This window comes from Salmo salar, chromosome ssa17, assembly GCF_905237065.1.
Source record: "Salmo salar chromosome ssa17, Ssal_v3.1, whole genome shotgun sequence".
Taxonomy (NCBI): domain Eukaryota; kingdom Metazoa; phylum Chordata; class Actinopteri; order Salmoniformes; family Salmonidae; genus Salmo; species Salmo salar.
Window position 1 is genome coordinate 64402696 of NC_059458.1, and position 19646 is coordinate 64422341.

Consider the following 19646-nt stretch of genomic DNA (forward strand, 5'->3'; position numbering starts at 1 on the left):
ATAGAGTGGGACGCTAACTTCCCACCTAGCCCATAGAAGTTAACCAGGACCAGGCTGAGCCAGGTCAGTCAGTCATGACACAGTACAATCTCACAGAGGTACGGCTGGCTCGCCTCAATGACATTGAACAGAACAAAAAAATGGAACCATGATTTCAGGGTCTCACAGGCCGAAACCAAGGACATGATGATGTTAAGGCCCACAGGGTCTAAGCAGCATGGGTACTATAAAGGATAGAGCCGGTCAATCAAACATCTAAGGGAACATTCAACGATCTCATCTCAGACATTGCAGAGAAGGTAATTATAGAGTATTTTCTCATTAGTTCAAAATGACAAAGATGATTGTACATCCTCTGGTTGGGCATCAATCTGTTATTGACCATATGTGACCCATTAACACCATAAACTAATAGCTTCATTGTGTTCTGTAAGCTCATCACAGCTGTGGTGAAACACAGCAGATCAGGATGAGACTAAGCCTGAGGTAATGCTTTACGGATGTTCTGTAGAAGGTTAGATGGAGGGCATGTCTGTCCGATGCTTAGGGATTCACTGTTGGAGTAAACAGGACATTTCTTTACCTTCGAAGGAGAGGAAGACTCTTGGCAGTGGCTGGAGGAAGCTGGAGACACAAGTGAGGAGGAGAGAGAGAGCCAGGAGGGTGGATCTGACTCCTATCCGGGGTGGGGTCTTCACGACCCCCTCCGGCGACCTCATGACAGCAGGGCCTCAGGAACCACACCTAGTCCAAATGACCTGAAGGAGGAGGAGAGAGGTACATCACTGGTCAGACTACAGTACCACAGATACGGCAGGGATGTTCAAATCCAGTCCACGAGGGCTACAGCACTGCTGATTTTATTCTCTTCCCGGTAGTTAATAGATCCCAGTAATTGATTGACTCACTCATCTGGTTTCCCAGGTCTGAAACAATTCCTGATTGGAAAGGTAGGATTAAAACTAGCAGTGCTGCAGCCCTCCATTAACTATTCCTATCCTATGGTGTCTACTTCCTGTCCTATGGTGACTACTTCCTGTTCTAATAATAACAATACATAAGGAGGATCCGTATTAAAGGAGAGAGATCAGAGCGTCACATGACAGTTAAATCCATCAGTTACCACATCCTTTAACATGGCTCACTGTTAAATATGGATGAGATTCATCTACACAAAAGAGCTGGGGGAGAATCTCCTCTCTGCCTTCACTCTGCTTCCATTATTGGACAAGAGGAGCTCCATTATTGATGAAGACAGGTATTACCAGGGGACCTTCTCCTGTAGAGAGATTCTCCTACTGCTAACTGCTAATGTGCAGGCTCTTCTGCCCATGGCCACGCCACTCAATGTATTGTACGCAAGGGATCCATATTGGTTTAATAAAAAATAAAAAATGGGGGAGACAATAAAATGCACCCAAACAAAGGCAGATCTATATTCTCATGGCTTATAGATGAGGCTGGGATATCTATGAAACTTTGAATTTGGGATGCAGCTGACGGAAAGGTTGAGGCACTGGGATCAGATGAACCTTTGACCATATATCACCCAGCTGAAATGTAACCTGCATGACAGTCTAGGGTTGACGTTTGAGCGGCCGCGTGTGAAGAGTTAGAACGCATATGGAAAAGTGCAGAAGGGTTAAGATCTCTTTGGCAGCATGGCTTCCTAAACCGGCCCTGGCCCTAGCCCCAGCCCTCCCTATCCCAGCCCACCCTAGCTGGGGTGAGTTCCCGGAGAGAGAAGCCCTTGCGCTGGACTAGAGATGTCAGCCTCACAGCTGCTTAAGCCATCGCTGGAGATCCGAGCCTCTGCTGCTGTTGAGTGCCAGGAGTCATTACAGTGAGAGAAGACACAGACCTGCCTTGACACACCACCTCAGCAGGATTAGACACATACAACTGGAACTTCTCTCCTGCTTTAAATCTACCACTGTCACACTGTATAACCTATCAGGTGATATCATGGAGATCCCTACAAATATGACTGGCACCTAGCTAATACAACTGACCTGCCTAACCTCCTAAGGCATGTCTGGCAGCCTGGTAGTGCTCCATGTACACAACCAAACTCCACATTGATGTACATAACAGCCTTATAAGGAGCATTGCTCCACATTCTGGTGTACAAAGCCATGTGGATAGCCATAAACATTCATTTGTCTGGCGAGACTGAAGTCAGTCCAGAAATACTGCTGCTTGTCGAAGCCTTGCCAGGAATCCTGGCAATGACAAATAAATCGGTCTCCACAAAGGAGGTGAACTTGAATAAATACAGCAATACATTACCGAAGGGGTATAAGGATAATTGGGTTTATTGTGTGTTGCTTGGCCCTTTGCCTCACGAATATTCCATCTCACCACTTCAGAGGGAGTCTCTCTTTTCAAAAACGACTAATCGATGAATGTATGATGACATTTTAAGACCGATTTGTTTTTCCTAGATGCCGAACAGGAGATCTGATCGTCTGGCTCTGCCATAATGTCTTTATTGAATGAGAGCAATTCCTCTGTCTGTCTTTTGTAATGGACTATTAACATTTCACACAATTGAGCATGTTTACAGTGCATTCAGAAAGTATTCAGACCTCTTGACTTTTTCCACATTTTGTTTTGTTACAGAAATAAAATATATTAAATTAATGTTTTTTCTCAATCTACACACAATAACAATGGCAAAGCAAAAAGAGGTTTTTAGATTATTTACATAAGTATTCAGACACTTTGCTATTAGGCTCGAAATTGAGCTCAGGTCCATCCTGTTTCCATTGATCATCCTTGAGATGTTTCTACAACTTGATTGGAGTCCACCTGTGGTAAATTCAATTGATTGGACATGATTTGGAAAGGCACACAGCTGTCTATATAAGGTCCCACAGTTGACAGTGCATGTCAGAGCAAAAACCAAGCCATGAGGTTGAAGGAATTGTCCATAGAGCTCTGAGACAGGATTGTGTTGAGGCACAGATCTGGGAAGGGTACCAAAAAAATGTCTGCAGCATTGAGGGTCCCCAAGAACACTCCATCATTCTTAAATGGAAGAAATTTGGAACCACTAATACTCTTCCTAGTGCTGCCCACCTGGCCAAACTGAGCAATCAGGGGAGAAGGGCCTTGGTCAGGGAGGTGACCAAGAACCAGATGGTCACTCCTAGAGCTCCAGAGTTCCTCTGGGGAGATGGGAGAACCTTGCAGAAGGACAACCATCTCTGCAACACTCCACCAATCAGGTCTTTATGGTAGAGTGGCCAGAGGAAGCCACTCTTCAGTAAAACGCACATGACAGCCCAAAAGGCACCTAAAGACTCTCAGACCATGAGAAACAGATTCTCTGGTCTGATGAAACCAAGATTGATCTCTTTGGCCTGAAGGCCAAGCGTCACGTATGGAGGAAACCTGGCACAATCCCCACGGTGAAGCATGGTGGTGGCAGCATCATGCTGTGGGGATGTTTTGCAGCGGCAGGGACTGGGAGACTAGTCAGGATTGAGGGAAAGATGAACGGAGCAAAATACAGAGAGATCCTCGATAGAAACCTGCTCCAGAGCACTCAGGACCTCAGACTGGGGCGAAGGTTCACCTTCCAACAGGACAACGGCCCTAAGCACACAACCAAGACAACGCAGGAGTGGCTTTGGGACAAGTCTTTGAATGTCCTTGAGTGTCCCAACTAGAGCCCGGACTTGAACCCTAACGAACATCTCTGGAGAGACCTGAAAGTAGCATAATACCCAATAAAACTCATGGCTGTAATCGCTGCCAAAGGTGCTTCAACAAAGTACTGAGTAAAGGGTCTGAATATAAAAAATTATATATATATATTTTTTTTATACATTTGCAAGCACCAGTATTTCTGGACAGAGTACAGTCTTGCCAGACAAATTAATGTGAATATTTATGGCTCTCCATATGGCTTTGTACACTAGAACGTGGTCATTATGCGGTATTGTGTGTAGATTGATGAGGGGAAAAAACAATTTAATACATTTTAGAATAAGACTGTAACGTAACAAAATGTGGAAAAAATCAAGGGGTCTGAATACTTTCCGAATGCACTGTACATGGAACGTAATGAGGAAAAAGCAGTTCCATCTGGGTTACGACTTGATAAATGGATTGTTTTGGTCTAGATTCGCTCTTCTTCCTGGTTCTATTTGTACAAAGATTCCTACTTTAGATGGACATAACCGCACTGTAATTACAACACATAAATTAGACAAGAGACTGTGTCTCTCTCTCTAGTCATGACAGATATGCTATTTAGACCTAGAGCATGAAATAATAACAGATGGTAAATAATAATAATAATAATAATATACTGAGAGTAAAGAGTTGATCTGTGTGAATTGTCTGTATCGGAGTGATCCCTCTGCCTACAGGATCTAACAGAGGGGCTCCGAGTGTTCACACCACACTCTGTCACTCACAAGTTAACGGCTCGGGTACATGGACATGTTGCCAAGAACACGTTTGACTAGGGAGAGCTAAGGAAAACTGAGTGATTGTATTACGAAAACAGAGGATTCGTGGTTCAACAGTAACCTGTTGAATAGAATTGAATAATACTTTTGAACAATATCTTTGGTTTATAGTCAATCATCTCAGACTCACAACCTTCTATTTTTACTCATATAGTTAACGTCAGACAACGTGACAATCTCAGTCCCAGAGCAAAGGCACACTTGTGATCACCCTGATATATTTGTAATAGTACGCCCTATAACAATTATACTTATTTCTAATCAATGTAAATGTTAATAACATTTACCCCACCATAAATACAGTATGGTGTGCAAACATCAGTGATGAAGAACAATCAAAAACATATTCAATGATCAGCATTACTTTTCAGACACCTCACAGCATGTCATTTCAGACATATTGTGACAAAACTCAACACAGACAACCCCTTATCCATCATTATAGAAAGGAGAAAATAAACCACCAAACCGTAAACAGGTATCTAAATTAACAAGACACAAATTGATAGTCTTTAGGAGCTTTTCCTAATACTTGTCTAAATGTGTTCCTTTCAGCCGTTCTTATTCCCTTTCAGTCTCAGTCTACCAGTGGGACCCTGCACCTGTTAGTCCGAGTCTATGCAGCTCTCGCCCACTACCACTTCTCTTTCATGGCCCCGGTGAGTGATCTCTCTGTCACAAAGATTGACTGTCCACACACCCCTGTCCCAGCCTAGGACAGCCCAGCCTTGGACCCACCTTATAAGGCTTCCTCTCCTGCTCTGTCTCTGTCCCGATCCCAAAGCCCTGGTTCCCTGTTTGTTCTTGTGTTGACCCAGTCCTTATCCTCTTCAATCACTTTAGTACCACTGAGACGGTTCCCTGGTGACTCTCCCAGATAGAAGGCAGAGAAGAGAGCGCTGCTGCTATTCCATCCAACCGCCTGCAGGACTGACTTGATGAGTGAAAGAGAAAGAGATGATAGAGGGAAGGGGAGAGAGAGGAGGAGAGAGAGAAAGGGCTGGTTTCCTATTACATACTCTACTGAAGTCCCCCCCTCGCTTCTCTTTCTCTCTCCCCCTCCGTCAGCTAACGAGACAGCGGACTGATCACCCAATCCCTCCCGGTACTAACATTCATCTGGTGAAGGATTCCCATCTCACACAGGCAAACAGAGGACTCCTACCTCACACAACCAGGGAGAAAGCAGGAGAATATGAGAGAAACTGAGCCAGTACCAATCAGTTATGTCCAGCAGAGCCCTGGACAGTTTATCTATGGACACTCACTGCCCAAACACATTCAGTCATATTGCCCTTCAGCAGTAGATGAAATTAAAACACAGACCCTTCCTTCTTCACTATCTACACTACACACCAACACAATATTAAAAATGATTCCTGTTGAATATATCCAAATAAAAAAAAATCACAACTAACATGGGCTGGAGACAGTTTCAAAAACCACAGATGAATTATTTCATAGTAGTGTCGTAAAATGTTACAGCCCAGATTTTGAGTTAGTCGGGGGACATGTTTTCTTCGTGCTGAAATATTTAAAATCGGTTGTGAGACGTTACTTGAATTCTGATGATAATTTAATATCCTAAGGAAGTTACTATGGCATTCATACAAATATTCCTAAACTATTAATTTCCTCCACTTTCCTCCATATATATATATATATATATATATATATATATATATATATATATATATATATATATATATCTACACACAGTTGAAGTAGGAAGTTTACATACACCTTAGCCAAATACGATTAAACTCAGTTTTTCACAATTCCTGACATTTAATCCTAGTAAAAATTACCTGTCTTAGGTCAGTTAGGATCACCAATTTATTTTAAGAATGTGAAATTTCAGAATAATAGCAGAGTGATTTATTTCAGCTTTTATTTCTTTCATCACATTCCCAGTGGGTCAGAAGATTACATACACTCACCGTGCTTCTTTCACATGCATTGCTTGCTGTTTGGGGTTTTAGGCTGGGTTTCTGTACAGCACTTTGAGATATCAGCTGATGTACGAAGGGCTATATAAATACATTTGATTTGAATTAGTATTTCGTAACATTGCCTTTTAAATTGTTTAACTTGGGTCAAACGTTTTGGGTAGCCTTCCACAAGCTTCCCACAATAAGTTGGGTGAATTTTGGCCCATTCCTCCTGACAGAGCTGGTGTAACTAAGTCAGGTTTGTAGGCCTCCTTGCTCGCACACACTTTTTCAGTTCTGCCCACAAATGTTCTATAGGATTGAGGTCAGGACTTTGTGATGGCCACTCCAATAACTTGACTTTGATGTCCTTAAGCCATTTTGCCACAACTTTGGAAGTTTGCTTTGGGTCATTGTCCATTTGGAAGACCCATTTGCGACCAAGCTTTAACTTCCTGACTGATGTCTTGAGATGTTTCTTCAATATATTCACACAATTTTCCTCCCTCGTGATGCCATCTATTTTGTGAAGTGCACCAATCCCTCCTGCAGCAAAGCACCCCACAACATGATGCTGCCACCCCCGTGCTTCATGGTTGGGATGGTATTCTTCGGCTTGCAAGCCTCTCCCTTTTTCCTCCAAACATAACGATGGTCATTATGACCAAACAATTCTATTTTTGTTTCATCTGACCAGAGGACATTTCTCCAAAAAGTACGATCTTTGTGCAGTTGCAAACTGTAATCTGGCTTTTTTATGGCGGTTTTGGAGCAGTGGCTTCTTCCTTGCTGAGCGGCCTGTTTCCTCCAGCATCTTCACAATGTCCTTTGCTGTTGTTCTGGGATTGATTTGCACTTTTTTACAGCAAAGTACGTTCATCTCTAGGAGACAGAAAGCGTCTCCTTCCTGAGCGGTATGACGGCTGCGTTTATACTTGCGTACTATTGTTTGTACAGATGAACGTGGTACCTTCAGGTGTTTGGAAATTGCTCCCAAGGATGAACCAGACTTGTGAAGGTCTACAATTCTTTTTCTGAGGTCTTGGCTGATTTCTTTTGATTTTCCCATGATGTCAAGCAAAGAGGCACTGAGTTTGAAGGTAGGCCTTGAAATACATCCACAGGTACACCTCCAATTGCATCAAATGATGTCAATTAGCCTATTAGAAGCTTCTACAGCCATGCCATCATTTTCTGGAATTTTCCAAGCTGTTTAAAGGCACAGTCAACTTAGTGTATGTAAACGTCTGACCCACTGGAATTGTGATACAGTGAATTATAGGTGAAATAATCTATCTGTAAACAATTGCTGTAAAAATGACTTGTGTCATGCACAAAGTACATGTCCTAACCGACTTGCCAAAACTATAGTTAACAAGAAATTTGTGGAGTGGTTGAACAAAGGAGTTTTAATGAGTCCAACCTAAGTGTATGTAAACTTTCGACTTCAACTGTATATACAGACTTTATTATTCCATTGCCTTTACTAAGGTATAGCCTAAAGCCTACATTCTAAGTCACAGGGTAGGTTAGTGCATCCCTGAGAGATCTACTATAGTAGGGTAGCCTCTGGGAGCATATGACTCATGGTCTGAGTGGTATGCCCTCTCTTAGACCAGAAGCATGCAACCATACCATGCAGAGACCATATCACTTTCAGAGTCACCTAAAAACACACCCACCAAACACACTTTAAAGGGGCCATTGGAGTCCTGGGTCATGTTCCTGGGTCAAACGTTTTGCAACATAATATGAACATTTACATTAGACAAGTTTAGGTAGTCTCTCCTTGTTTCAGTACATTTATTCAATTTGGTGCCTAATGAACACAACCCTGTTGTGCTGAGTCAGCTTTGGGGGTTACAATTAACGGGGTCCTGAAAAGAGGGAGCATTTACTTGTATTTTCCACCAGTGAGTTGAGTAGGAACCTCAGGATGAGATATGTAAAGGTATCTCCTCGTTTGTACCTCTACTGCCCAGCGAATTGTGCCAAAACAAAACCACATTGTTCAAAGGCCTGACACATACTTAAATAAATGAATGAGATGTGTTACCACACATCGTAGCCACATACCAATGTGTGTTATATTTCCAGAGGGTGCTCCAGAGAGCTGTGAAGTATTGTACACTCTACCAAGGTTGTGTTTCCATGAACGGGCACATTTGTTTTGCTCTTGGAATGACTTGAATTCCTGTCAGTTTATGGGTAAAGGCAAGCAAGCAGGATTTACAATTTTACATTTTAACAGCTTTGAGGTTGAGTTTTCACAGAGTTTGAGAGCTTGGTGCAAACCGCCCCATTGAAAATGTATATTTGTCAATGTTTTATGGTTTCAAAACATTTACAATATACAATAAACTCGGAAAATGCAACTCAGAGAAAATGTTTTAAAAATACATTGCAACACAATATTAAGACAAATGTAATTGTGTGTGTGTGTGTGCGTGTGTGTGTGTGAGTATGTGTGCGTATGTGCGTGTGCGTATGTGCGTATATGTGTGTGTATTTACTACTACTATGTGTGTGTGTGCTCCTACATGTCTATTTAAGGGAGGAAGAGAGGGCAGTAAAGCTGGTAGCGGAGACAGGGAAATAATTACCCCTCTCTCTGACAGATGGGCTGATTTATGCCTCTCCAATTAAACTGTCAGGATATGGAGCAGCAGAGCGGGAGAGACCATTTCATAGGGCCGTAAAGCCTCTTCTCTTCATCCAGAGAGAATAGAGGCAGAAGGGGTCTCCTCTTTAACCAGCCCCTCTACAGATGAGAGGAGGGAGGAGCAGTAAATTACTCTAATGGTTGTGATGAAGCTGAGAGCACGTCAGCCTCAGACAGAAGGGATGGGCTGCAACTATCTTCATGACATTACATACAGAAATGAGAGACATTATTATAGAGGACAAGAGGAGGGAAATGAACTGAACCTTTCTGAATAACAGCCCTCTCTGACACTGTAAACGTTTGTCACGTCCTGACCATAGAGAGCTCTTAGTTTCTATGGTAGAGTAGGTCAGGGCGTGACTGGGGGGGGTTATCTAGTTTATTTAGTTCTATGTTGTTTTGGTTCTAGTTTCTTTTTTCTATGTTGGGATTTTTGTATGATCCCCAATTAGAGGCAGCTGGTCATCATTGTCTCTAATTGGGGATCATATTTAAGTAGTTGTTTTTTCCACCTGTGTTTGTGGGAGATTATTTTGAGTTAGTGCATGTTGCACCTCTTTCGTCACGGTTTGTGGTTTGCTTGTAGTTTATTTTGCAAAGTTTCACATTAAAATAAAAGATGTGGAACGATACCCCCGCTGCGCTTTGGTCTCCTTCCTACGACGAACGTGACGACGTTGTAGGTAGCTGCAACTCTCTCCCCCTGAGAATAGGATGCATTCTCTGTGGTGTCATGTAAAACATGTCTGCTCTGTGTAGAAATTCCAAAGGCCAGAGATGATAAAACATTGGTATGCTTCATTTGGAGTTTTCCAAAAATGTCTTGTTGGGAGGATTTATACATCTTTCAGTTTATAGAATTCATCAGGCAATCTGGACTGTCCACCTGTACTTATGACTGTGTCTTTGTTTCACAAGCGGCCACGCACACATACACACACCCATATGTTTTTTGTTTGCCACACCGATTTTAAATACATTGAGCGATGGCTAGGGTTACGGGTGGTTCCACTCTAAGCCAAAATATTCCGTCACACACATCTGCTTTCATGGTATGTGATTCTATACCGGAGAGTTCATAGTGTAACACAACAAAAACTCTCATCAGAGACTACATGGACAATCTATCAGGCATGAAATATTCCTCACTTCAAGTTTGGTCTTATTCTTAACACAAATCAAGATTTCTCCGCACTCATTTTTCTTTGGACATTTGCCTTCAGCTTCGCATCATTTAACGGATGTTTCTGGCAAAAGTGACTAAGATTGCTGCATTCAGTGGCCTGTGTGGGAATTTAACCCACAACCCTGGTGTTGCCAGCATCATGCTCTAACCCACTGAGCCAATGAAACCTCCAATTGGTTCCTACTGTCTGAGTACTGCCTGGTGAAACAGTACAGTTGGGAAGTCATTATCATAGCTACAGTCTCTAACTAATTATGTACAATAAACAACTAATTGGAGATGATAAAAGATGTGAGACAGAGAGCTGACCTTGGCCTGCTCCCTCACTGTGTATTCAACACATGGGTATTGAACCCCCACCAGCTTGAGTACAAGCACTCCATAGTGCTCTGGTCAAAAGTAGTGCACTATACACTGGGTGTACAAAACATTAGGAACACCTGTTCTTTCCATGACACAGACTGACCAGGTGAAAGCTACGATCCCTTATTGATGTCGTTTGTTAAATCCACTTCAAATCAGTGTAGAGGAAGGGGAGGAGACAGGTTAAAGAAGGATTTTTAAGTCTTGAGATGTTGAAACATAGATGGTGTATGTGTGCCATTCAGAGAGTGAATAGACAATACAGAAGACATCCAAGCCAACTTGACACAACTGTGGAAAGCATTGGAGTCAACATGGGCCAGCATCCCTGTGGAATGCTTGACACCTTGTAGAGTCCATGCCCCGACGAATTGAGGCTGTTCTGAGGGAAAAAAAAGGGGTGAAACTCAATATTAGGAAGGTGTTCTTAATGTTTTGTATGCTCAGTGTATAGGGAATAGCATGCCATTTCGGACAGCCTATGTACCTCTGACAAATACTACCCAAATTGCACACGACATTCCAATCAACGGACTGAAGCTTATTGCAAACCCTCTCCTCAATTACCATGGGAATGACGGGCGTGACAACGAGGCAGGAGTGTGTGAGTAGTGGACGCCTGAACGCGCTAATGATTGATTGATTTGCGTGTTGTGTGTGTTATGAGAGGTATAATAAGGACATATTGTTTTCTCTGTTGGTGCAGCTGCTCTGGTTTTGCATATCTCTCCCTCCATCTGTGCACACAGCACATAGTTGAGGCCGCGGCTGCCATTTAGCCATGAAAGACTTCAATAACAACAGCAGAAAACGAGAATAGTGGGATCAGTAATAACCTACCAGGCAGCGAGAGGGGGGGAATCTGATCTGAACAGCACCGTGTGTTAGATGAATAGACTGGCCGTTGCCACCCTGGACGGAGAGAGAGAGAGGAGGAATTCAGCCGGAGTCACGGTCAGAACAGCTTGAGGTAGATCTCTTCAGACACTTGTCTTTGAAAGTGTTCCCCTCGGACCGTGTTTAAGAATTCCATTACTGTAGTACAGTTGCAGTTCTGGTGGAATCAGCACAGCCGAGACTACTTATTCAGTCTAATGTAGAATGACTTGGCATTTGAGGGAAACAGAGGGAGATTTTCTACAAACGAGGGCATTTCCATATCTAAAGGACATCATCTCACAGTGGAGGCTGGACGGAAGCCTATAGAGGAGAGGAGAGGAGAGGAGAGGAGAGGAGAGGAGAGGAGAGGAGAGGAGAGGAGAGGAGAGGAGAGGAGAGGAGAGGAGAGGAGAGGAGAGGAGAGGAGAGGAGAGGAGAGGAGAGGAGAGGAGTGGAGAGGAGAGGAGAAACTCCATTAACTAAGTGACTCATAATACCCAGACAGAGCGAGTCTTTGTCAAAATGAACGATTACTTCTCAACTAGCTTCTGGCTGACGTCTGTTTGACCCCAGACTACATGAATCCCACAAACTAAATTCAACCCAGAACACTGTTCATAATATCTCCACACCTGATCCTATTATGAATCGCATACCTTCGAGGTCGCCCAATGAAGACTAAGGCAGCCAGGGCGCGAGGAAAGACAGCCATCAGGTGTCTAATAATAGCGCTGCATCTCACCATTAGTTCTGCCAACACAGTCTCATACGTACCAGCTCCCAGAAAGTCCCACAGGAAGGGCCAGAGTTAGATTATGGGATCAATCAACTGTTATACTATCTCCACCTTCCTACTACTCTCCTTTTCCTTCCCTGAGGTGCACTGTACAAGTCAACTTTAATCTCAACTGGTCTGTCTGTTGTCTGTGACCTAGACTGGCTCTGTATGAGGCCTTCCTGTTGTTTATGACATGTATACACCACACCTGGGTTCAAACACTACTTGAAATACTTCCGCTAGGCTTGAATGAGCTTTTCTGGCCAATAGAGTAGTCACAATAGTGCAAACCCTGACCATCTGGCACTCCAGGCAGGCTAGAACAAACACTTTTTTTTTTAAAGATTTCAAATAGTATCTGAACCCAGGTGTGGTATACAGCACAGTGAACTGTTTGGAGAACCCCACCCCTCACCCCCTGCCACTGAACAATATCGTCTGTCACAGTGCCAGACACCTCAGCAAGGGGTACAGTATAATAATATCATATGTGCCCTCGCAGGTTTTATCTTCTCAATTACATCTCTCTAGCTCAGGCATTAACTTCAATAGGAAAAGCATATTGGAGTTGAGTTATAAGATTTATACCACTTCCTGTAGTTTTGTCTAGCCATGGTCTGTGATAAAGGGTACGGTTACAGTTACTAGCAGAGATAATTACGACCTTCCTATCCAGGGATCTATGGCATATCATTTCAATTTCATGGATTTTGGAGGGGGCAGTGGGTCTAGCACAGATGCATGGTACCTTATGTCATGATGAGAACAGTTATCAGGAAAAGGTCAAATTTAAAGGACCAATGTCCCATGTACACTGTAATAATAGCCTCCTCCAATGATTCATAATAGCAAATGGACAAGTCTATTTCTTTCTGTCCATGTTTCAGCTGCTCAAAGTGCTGCATTCACATTGAGAAGCCACAGACATCTGTGTAGCATTACTCAGCGGATGTTACCAGCTACTAAATAAGTTATTCAAATGATGAGAGAGCGAGCGAGAGAGAGACACAGAGACACAGAGAGGGAACAAGAGAGAGAGAAAGAGACATGGGCCTGAGGGACAGAAAAACTGACCGATAGGCAGATACCACAGTAGGTTTCACCTCATGACCAGAGCTATAGTATAGTGCTTCTCATTCTCTTCCATTATCATAGCTTCCTCTATGCTTGTCAAGTACATGGGTCATTACCCTCCCATAAAGCACCATTCAATTTCACTACAATGACTTCTGCCTTCTACTGGATTTGATTACATTTCATCCCTCATTTTACATCACTGATATTGTGTTCATTTATTTATCCTCATCTCCCATAAGCCAACAAGCACTACTGATGAAGAGTTCTAGTACTGTTGGAGAGTTCTACTGCCTTTGTGGTGGAAAATTGAAACAATATCAAAGCAAGTGGCCAAAGGAGGGAAAATACCACAGTATGAACAGATCAGAACAGCACAGCCAGCTGAGCGCCTACTCCTGGAATAGGAACACCTGAAAACACTCTCCTTCAATCCAGAGTGTATCAGTTCCCAAGATCTAACATGGAGCACTCCTGTCTGGAACGCATGTGACCCTGCCGACAGTTTCTACTGGGACAGAAAACAAGTGAACACACAGGACGTAGTTTGACCTTCCTTTAGACAGGTGGAGGACTTGTTAACTCTTCCTACTCAGAAGTTACAGATGGATACTAGTTTAAAAACACACAACTGAAGCCTCTGAAAGAATGCAGCCGTATTCGTGCCGACCCACCCGGTAAGTTGGAAGCTGAAAATCTGGTATGAAAAGCAGCTTTCCGTCTTTCCGGGGATTGTTGCTTTAACCACTGGCTAAATTCTCCTATCAGCAATGTGCTAATGATTTGGTTGGTGGGTCAAAAGCTTTTGATAACACCTCTGATTACTTTGACACTGAAAACCCCTAAAGACGGACACTGATGAGTTACTAGAGAACCAATCAGAGCCTAGTGAACCTTTAGAAAACAACATTCCACACAGACCGATCCATCATAATCTACTTGGCTGTAGCTGACAGTTAAACATGGAGGTGAAGGCAGAAGGTTCCTTTAGGGCGTTTTTAGTTCTGCTTTATCTTCTGCATCTAGACTCCTGTAATTTGACTGTCATCTTGGATCATGTGGATCATCACCGGGATCTTCAGCTGTTCATTGGTATCCTCTGCCGGAATTTTAATCAGCTCATGTCAATGTAGAAAAATTCTCAACGGGACATTCCTTCTTCAACCGGGTCACGGCAGGGGCAAATCGCTCAATAGTCGTTCTGCTCAAAGCAGCAGATGCCAATCAGTATTCTATGGCCATTCTTCCCTGAGCAGATCATGTCAACGTCAACTGGGAATGGTCATGCTTCTCCGATTGAGTCTCCGTCACAATCCAAGTGTCAATCAGAGGAATGACCTTTCTGACCGCTGAGGAAATGGAGAGAATGCCTGATTCACTACATATGCCTCCACCGTTCATCTCTACCCATTCAACACAGAATAGCTGTCAATGGTCTGTCTGGCAGCCCAAAGTCTAAGCCCAGTTTGTGTATGTGGAAGTCCAAGCCTCACGCTACGTCAATGGTAACAATAAGGTATAATGTACACAAAGTCTCAGAGCAAGGGAAAGTAAGTGCCATCCATCTTGGAACATGTAAACGCCTCACGTTCCCCAAAGACTCAAATTCACAATAGCTTTCAACACGGATGGAGACCTGAATGGCCCACAGATGAACAACCTCAACGTTATTTGAAATGTCTATCTAGATAGCAAATGAATCAAAATATATAAATACATGTTGAGTTTAGCCTGACTTTCAACTCAACCAAAGCTGTTTGAGTTTCATAGAAAGTTCAAAGTTCAAGAAAAACCGCTGCATTAGATAAGGTAAACCTCTTAGGATAGGCAACATAAATCAACGAGGGTCAGGCTATCCCAGAGCTTACAACTCCAACTGCCATCCATTTCCATACACCAACAGACTGCTATGGATGCACAGAAGCCTTGGCCCAGTGGCCCCACATGCTGCCTGCCTCTGAACAGATGTGCTGGGAGCTGCCACCCCCTGATCCAACGATGCGTGACGAATGGCTGGATTTCTCTAGAGGTCAGGGTTCAAGCCATATCCCTTACCCGGTCTGGGCATTAAACACAGATGCATGATGTTAGTTTCCATGCCGATGCTGCCTTGGGAGACCAACGGTGGAGCCTGTGACCGTGGCCCTCCCCACGGACCGGCAACCCCAACAACCACTCAACATGAACTCAAACTAACTAGCCCCAAGTACCCAGCCCTATTTCATCCATCCCTATGGAGCTATGTAGACCTACAACCCTACATCCACTCAAGGTTACCCCAGACCGCCCCCCAGATACCCACTAAAGCCACTCACCTGTGGATGTAGAAAGCCTGAACACAGAGTGTAGGGGAAGGTCAGTATGTTCCCTAGGCCTAGGTCAGGGATTCAATTTGCAATCTGCCGTGGCCTTCAGTCTTTCCCAACCCAGATGTCTCTCTCCTGGGAGATAAACACGATTAAGCAAAAGCCCGACCAATGTTTCCACGGCTAAATCATCTGCACAATATTATCAGGCATTGTTACGGTCCGCTATCTGGAGCATTATTGGATAATCATTGGTTTTATGGAGCTGGTGTAGAATTTGAAAGCAAACAAGACCCAATTCTGAACAAAAGTGTGTTGCCAAATGCTTCACTATTTCCAGAAATCTGATGTTTTAGATCTGATTTTCCACTTCAGAGTGACGTTTTGTTTACTAGCAGATACCATTCCTGGAACCCCAGTCACCAGGAATAATGCCTTTAACCTCTAACATCCAGCAAAACATGACAAAATGTAACCCACTCCCTAATCAAAACAAATGGAATTGCATTGTGACCATGCTTTCCCTTCACCAAGGAGTGCCTTATCTAGAAATCACATGATCAATAAAGCTATACATTTTCATTTAACCTAGTGACTTCATTCTCCATGAGTAACTGCGGGCAGGGGGCCCTGTGTATTGTGGTCCCTCCCTCCACATGCTGTATAAATTAGGTAGAAACAAAGACAAATTTATCTGATTAGAGTGGACTGGCAGGATAGCACAGAGAAGGGAGGGGAGGGGATATTGGCCACTGTGTCTCGCAGCACTTATGAATTGGTCTTGTGCAAACATCCTGCTGTTTTATATGCTTCCTGGGGCCAGGGGTCAATAGGCGTGTATGACCAATCACAGCCACAAATCAGGCTCTGAACGCATTCTGTCATCAGCACAGTGGAATTCAATTAGGTTTAATTCATTTTAAAGACCTGCTGTCAGCCTCATTGTTACTTTGTTGATGAATGTTTTTTTTAACAGGCGAAGGCTATGCAAGGATTGCACGCCTCCTCATGTCAAAAGGAACTGCAGCGAGTGCATTAATGGAAAGAGGAGAAAAGTGACACTTGATTTCCGCTTACCAGTTGCATTCCAGAAGCTCTTTTGGTCTATGCCAGCAGACCATTATTTATGTTGGGTCCACAATTCAATCAGGAGGTCCCCTTAGACCAAACCAATCAGCAGCAAAGAGACTGACTTGAGCCTCAGCCATGTTAATCAATAACTGCATTATTGGTGGGTAGATAGGTTTCACTGCAGAAGTACTACTTCTGATTAGTGTCTGCATTTGGAACAGGAAGTGAGTTCTCTTGTCTTTCCATTGTTTAGTCTTTTCAGATTAGGTTTAACATATTCCAGTCTTAACTTTTTGAATTAGAAAGGCATTGCCTTAGCCTAAACTCATATTTCAGAAAATCGGCCCTATAGCTATTTTATTCTAGACATTTAAAAATAGCTTAGTAACAAAAAAAACTGCACTGAAAGCCACTGATTAAGCAGATACAGCTAAATGAAGCGATAAGTGACCAATTAAACCTACCCATTCCTTTCATTCCAGGCTTTTTGAAATGTCATCTGTAAAGTATGACAATAACAAGTAGTAGGTGTACATAGGCATTTACTGCATATAACAATGTCCTACAATTTCTGGTATTCAATCAGAGTTACCATCAATAAAATACACATTAATTTACTGATACAGTATGTGGATATACTGTAAATCGCTAGACAGCTTGCAACTTTTTACAATTTCCAAAAGCGTTCTTACCAGTACATCTTGCGGATCTTAGACTTTCCGTATAGCCCGCTGATTGCAATATCTTCCTGACCATATCCTGGAATCACTTACAGATTGCTTGTTTTCTTCTTCATGTTGGAAGCTCAGATATGAACTCATTCTCTGAGGGAGGGTTGCTGCAGTGTTAAGGCCAGCTCTGCATCATAAGAAATATGCTCATTACACCAAACCATCAGGCAGTCAGCAGGCTGGATTAGAAACACATGTGGACAACATGAGGCAAGGCTGGGAGCAAGGTGCCGATAAGATATACATATTGGGTAAATAGAAAACAAACAAGAACACCCTCACACTCACAGACCGTTCTCCCACCACAAGCTACGGGTGTGAAGGCGAAACGTTGGCACAAAATAAACAAGTGACACTATGAAAGTGCAGTGTGCTGGGAGCTTTGTTTCTTTCAATCAAGCCATCCTTACCCCCTAGTCTTCCCATTCATTTTCACTCAATTGAAGAGGCATATTTTGAGTAAGCTGCTCGTTCTTTTACTACCACGTCCAACAATTGAATTGCACCCAGGTCTCTGACCTATTGAGTCCCTCATGTTTTAAAGGGGATGACTTAAGGCCAGATCAATATGGCCCAATCCACAGGGGATGGGCTGATGGGATGCCCACCCCTGTATTCTAATCCCAGAGGTATGTGTGTGTGTGTGTGTGTGTGTACGTACACATGGCTGTATTAATACCAGCTATTTAATTGGCCCAGCCTCAGACCGCTGAGGGAGATGTAGGTGAATAGTACTTTGCTAATTATGTGAATGGATGACCTGGGGACCTGGGTGGGACAGGCTTAGGTAATTCTACTTAGGCTCTGATTGATTCTGTCAAGATTAACCTGCGGTTCATATTCCTCCAGCACGCTATGGGCCCTCTTCCTCATTACAGCCCCAGAGAGGACCAAGGTTCATCTGCCATGTGTCCGGCGCTGCGCCAGCGGTCACTTCTTCCATTGCTGCATCTGCAAATGTATGAGAGGTTCCCTGCATGGTGTGTGTTGAGTCATGGACACTAGAACCTGTTATCACTGTTTTAATGAATCAGCGTTTAGTAAGGTGTAACTATGAGTTTTGATTCTCGGTATTTCTAGAGGAATGGCTCCATGTCAGGCAGTACCGACTGCGTTAATGGACTCATGGACTTATTTATGGAGCCGTCACTGGGTCAGGGCTCCACGCTTCAAGCTATATACTGGACCAGATTAATGAACACATTTACTGTTCTGCATATCAGCATATATGTCCTTGACAGTCACCGCAAAGCTGTAAAGCAAAGACTTGAACGTGATAAATAGAAAGCCTCTTATCTAATCATGATGTGTTTAGGGTTCCATGCTGATTCCATGTCTGAACTCCATGTCTGGACTATGAGACTGAACACGCTGCAGGAGAACCAAAGCCAACGCTCAGGACAAAGAGCAGATGTTCGCTAGATAACCTCTCTCTGGGCAATCTTGGCACCCTAACCAGACAAGGATTTCCTGGGTAAACTACACGTCGGCTGTATTGGGATGGAATCACAAAGGCCGGGCTGAAGTTGAGCTTTGTGCATATGAACATACACTATGTCGCCGACATATTTATCAGTGGTATCAGGAACAGTAAAAGCTCATTCCTAGAGCTATATGCGTACCTTAGTTGAGTACACATCAATTATAGGCCTATTTAACAGATAGGAGCAAACATGATCATAACTGTAAAGTCTGTCAGTGATGCCAAGATACACAGTGTCTTCGGAAAGTATTCAGACCCCTTGATTTTTTCCAACTTTTTGTTAGTTTACAGCCTTATTCTAAAATTGATTAAATTGTGTTTTTTTCTCATCAATCTACACACAATATCCCATAATGACAAAGCAAAAACAGTTTTTTCAAACATTTTGTGAAGTTATAATAAATAATAATTTAAAAAAAATCACATTTACATAAGTGTTCAGACCCTATACTCAGTACTTTGTTGAAGCACCTTTGGCAGCGATTACAGCCTTGCGTCTTCTTGGGTATGACGCTACAAGCTTGGCACACCTGTATTTGGGGAGTTTCTCCCATTCTGCTCTGCAGATCCTATCAAGCTCTGTCAGGTTGGATGGGGAGTGTCGCTGCACAGATATTTTCAGGTCTCTAGAGATGTTGGATCGGGTATAAGTCTGGGCTCTGGCTGGGCCACTCAAGGACATTCAGAGACTTGTCCCA

The 19646-nt window shown here is 43.2% G+C and overlaps 1 protein-coding gene across 2 annotated transcripts in view; it reads right to left on the reverse strand.

Annotated features, from left to right (window-relative positions):
- The window catches only part of LOC106576426 (semaphorin-3C), a 47428-nt gene extending 41839 nt beyond the window's left edge, over nt 1-5589 (reverse strand). The window contains exons 1-2 of one of the 2 annotated variants that reach the window (XM_045699969.1): nt 5220-5589; nt 584-758 (exon numbers count right to left, since the gene is read on the reverse strand). In XM_045699969.1, the coding sequence (XP_045555925.1) occupies nt 584-719 (136 nt within the window). In that variant the 5' untranslated portion in view covers nt 720-758; nt 5220-5589. The remainder of the gene's footprint in view (nt 1-583; nt 759-5219) is intronic. The other variant, XM_014153606.2, reaches the window with a different exon arrangement.
- Nucleotides 5590-19646: the final 14057 nt, after the last annotated feature.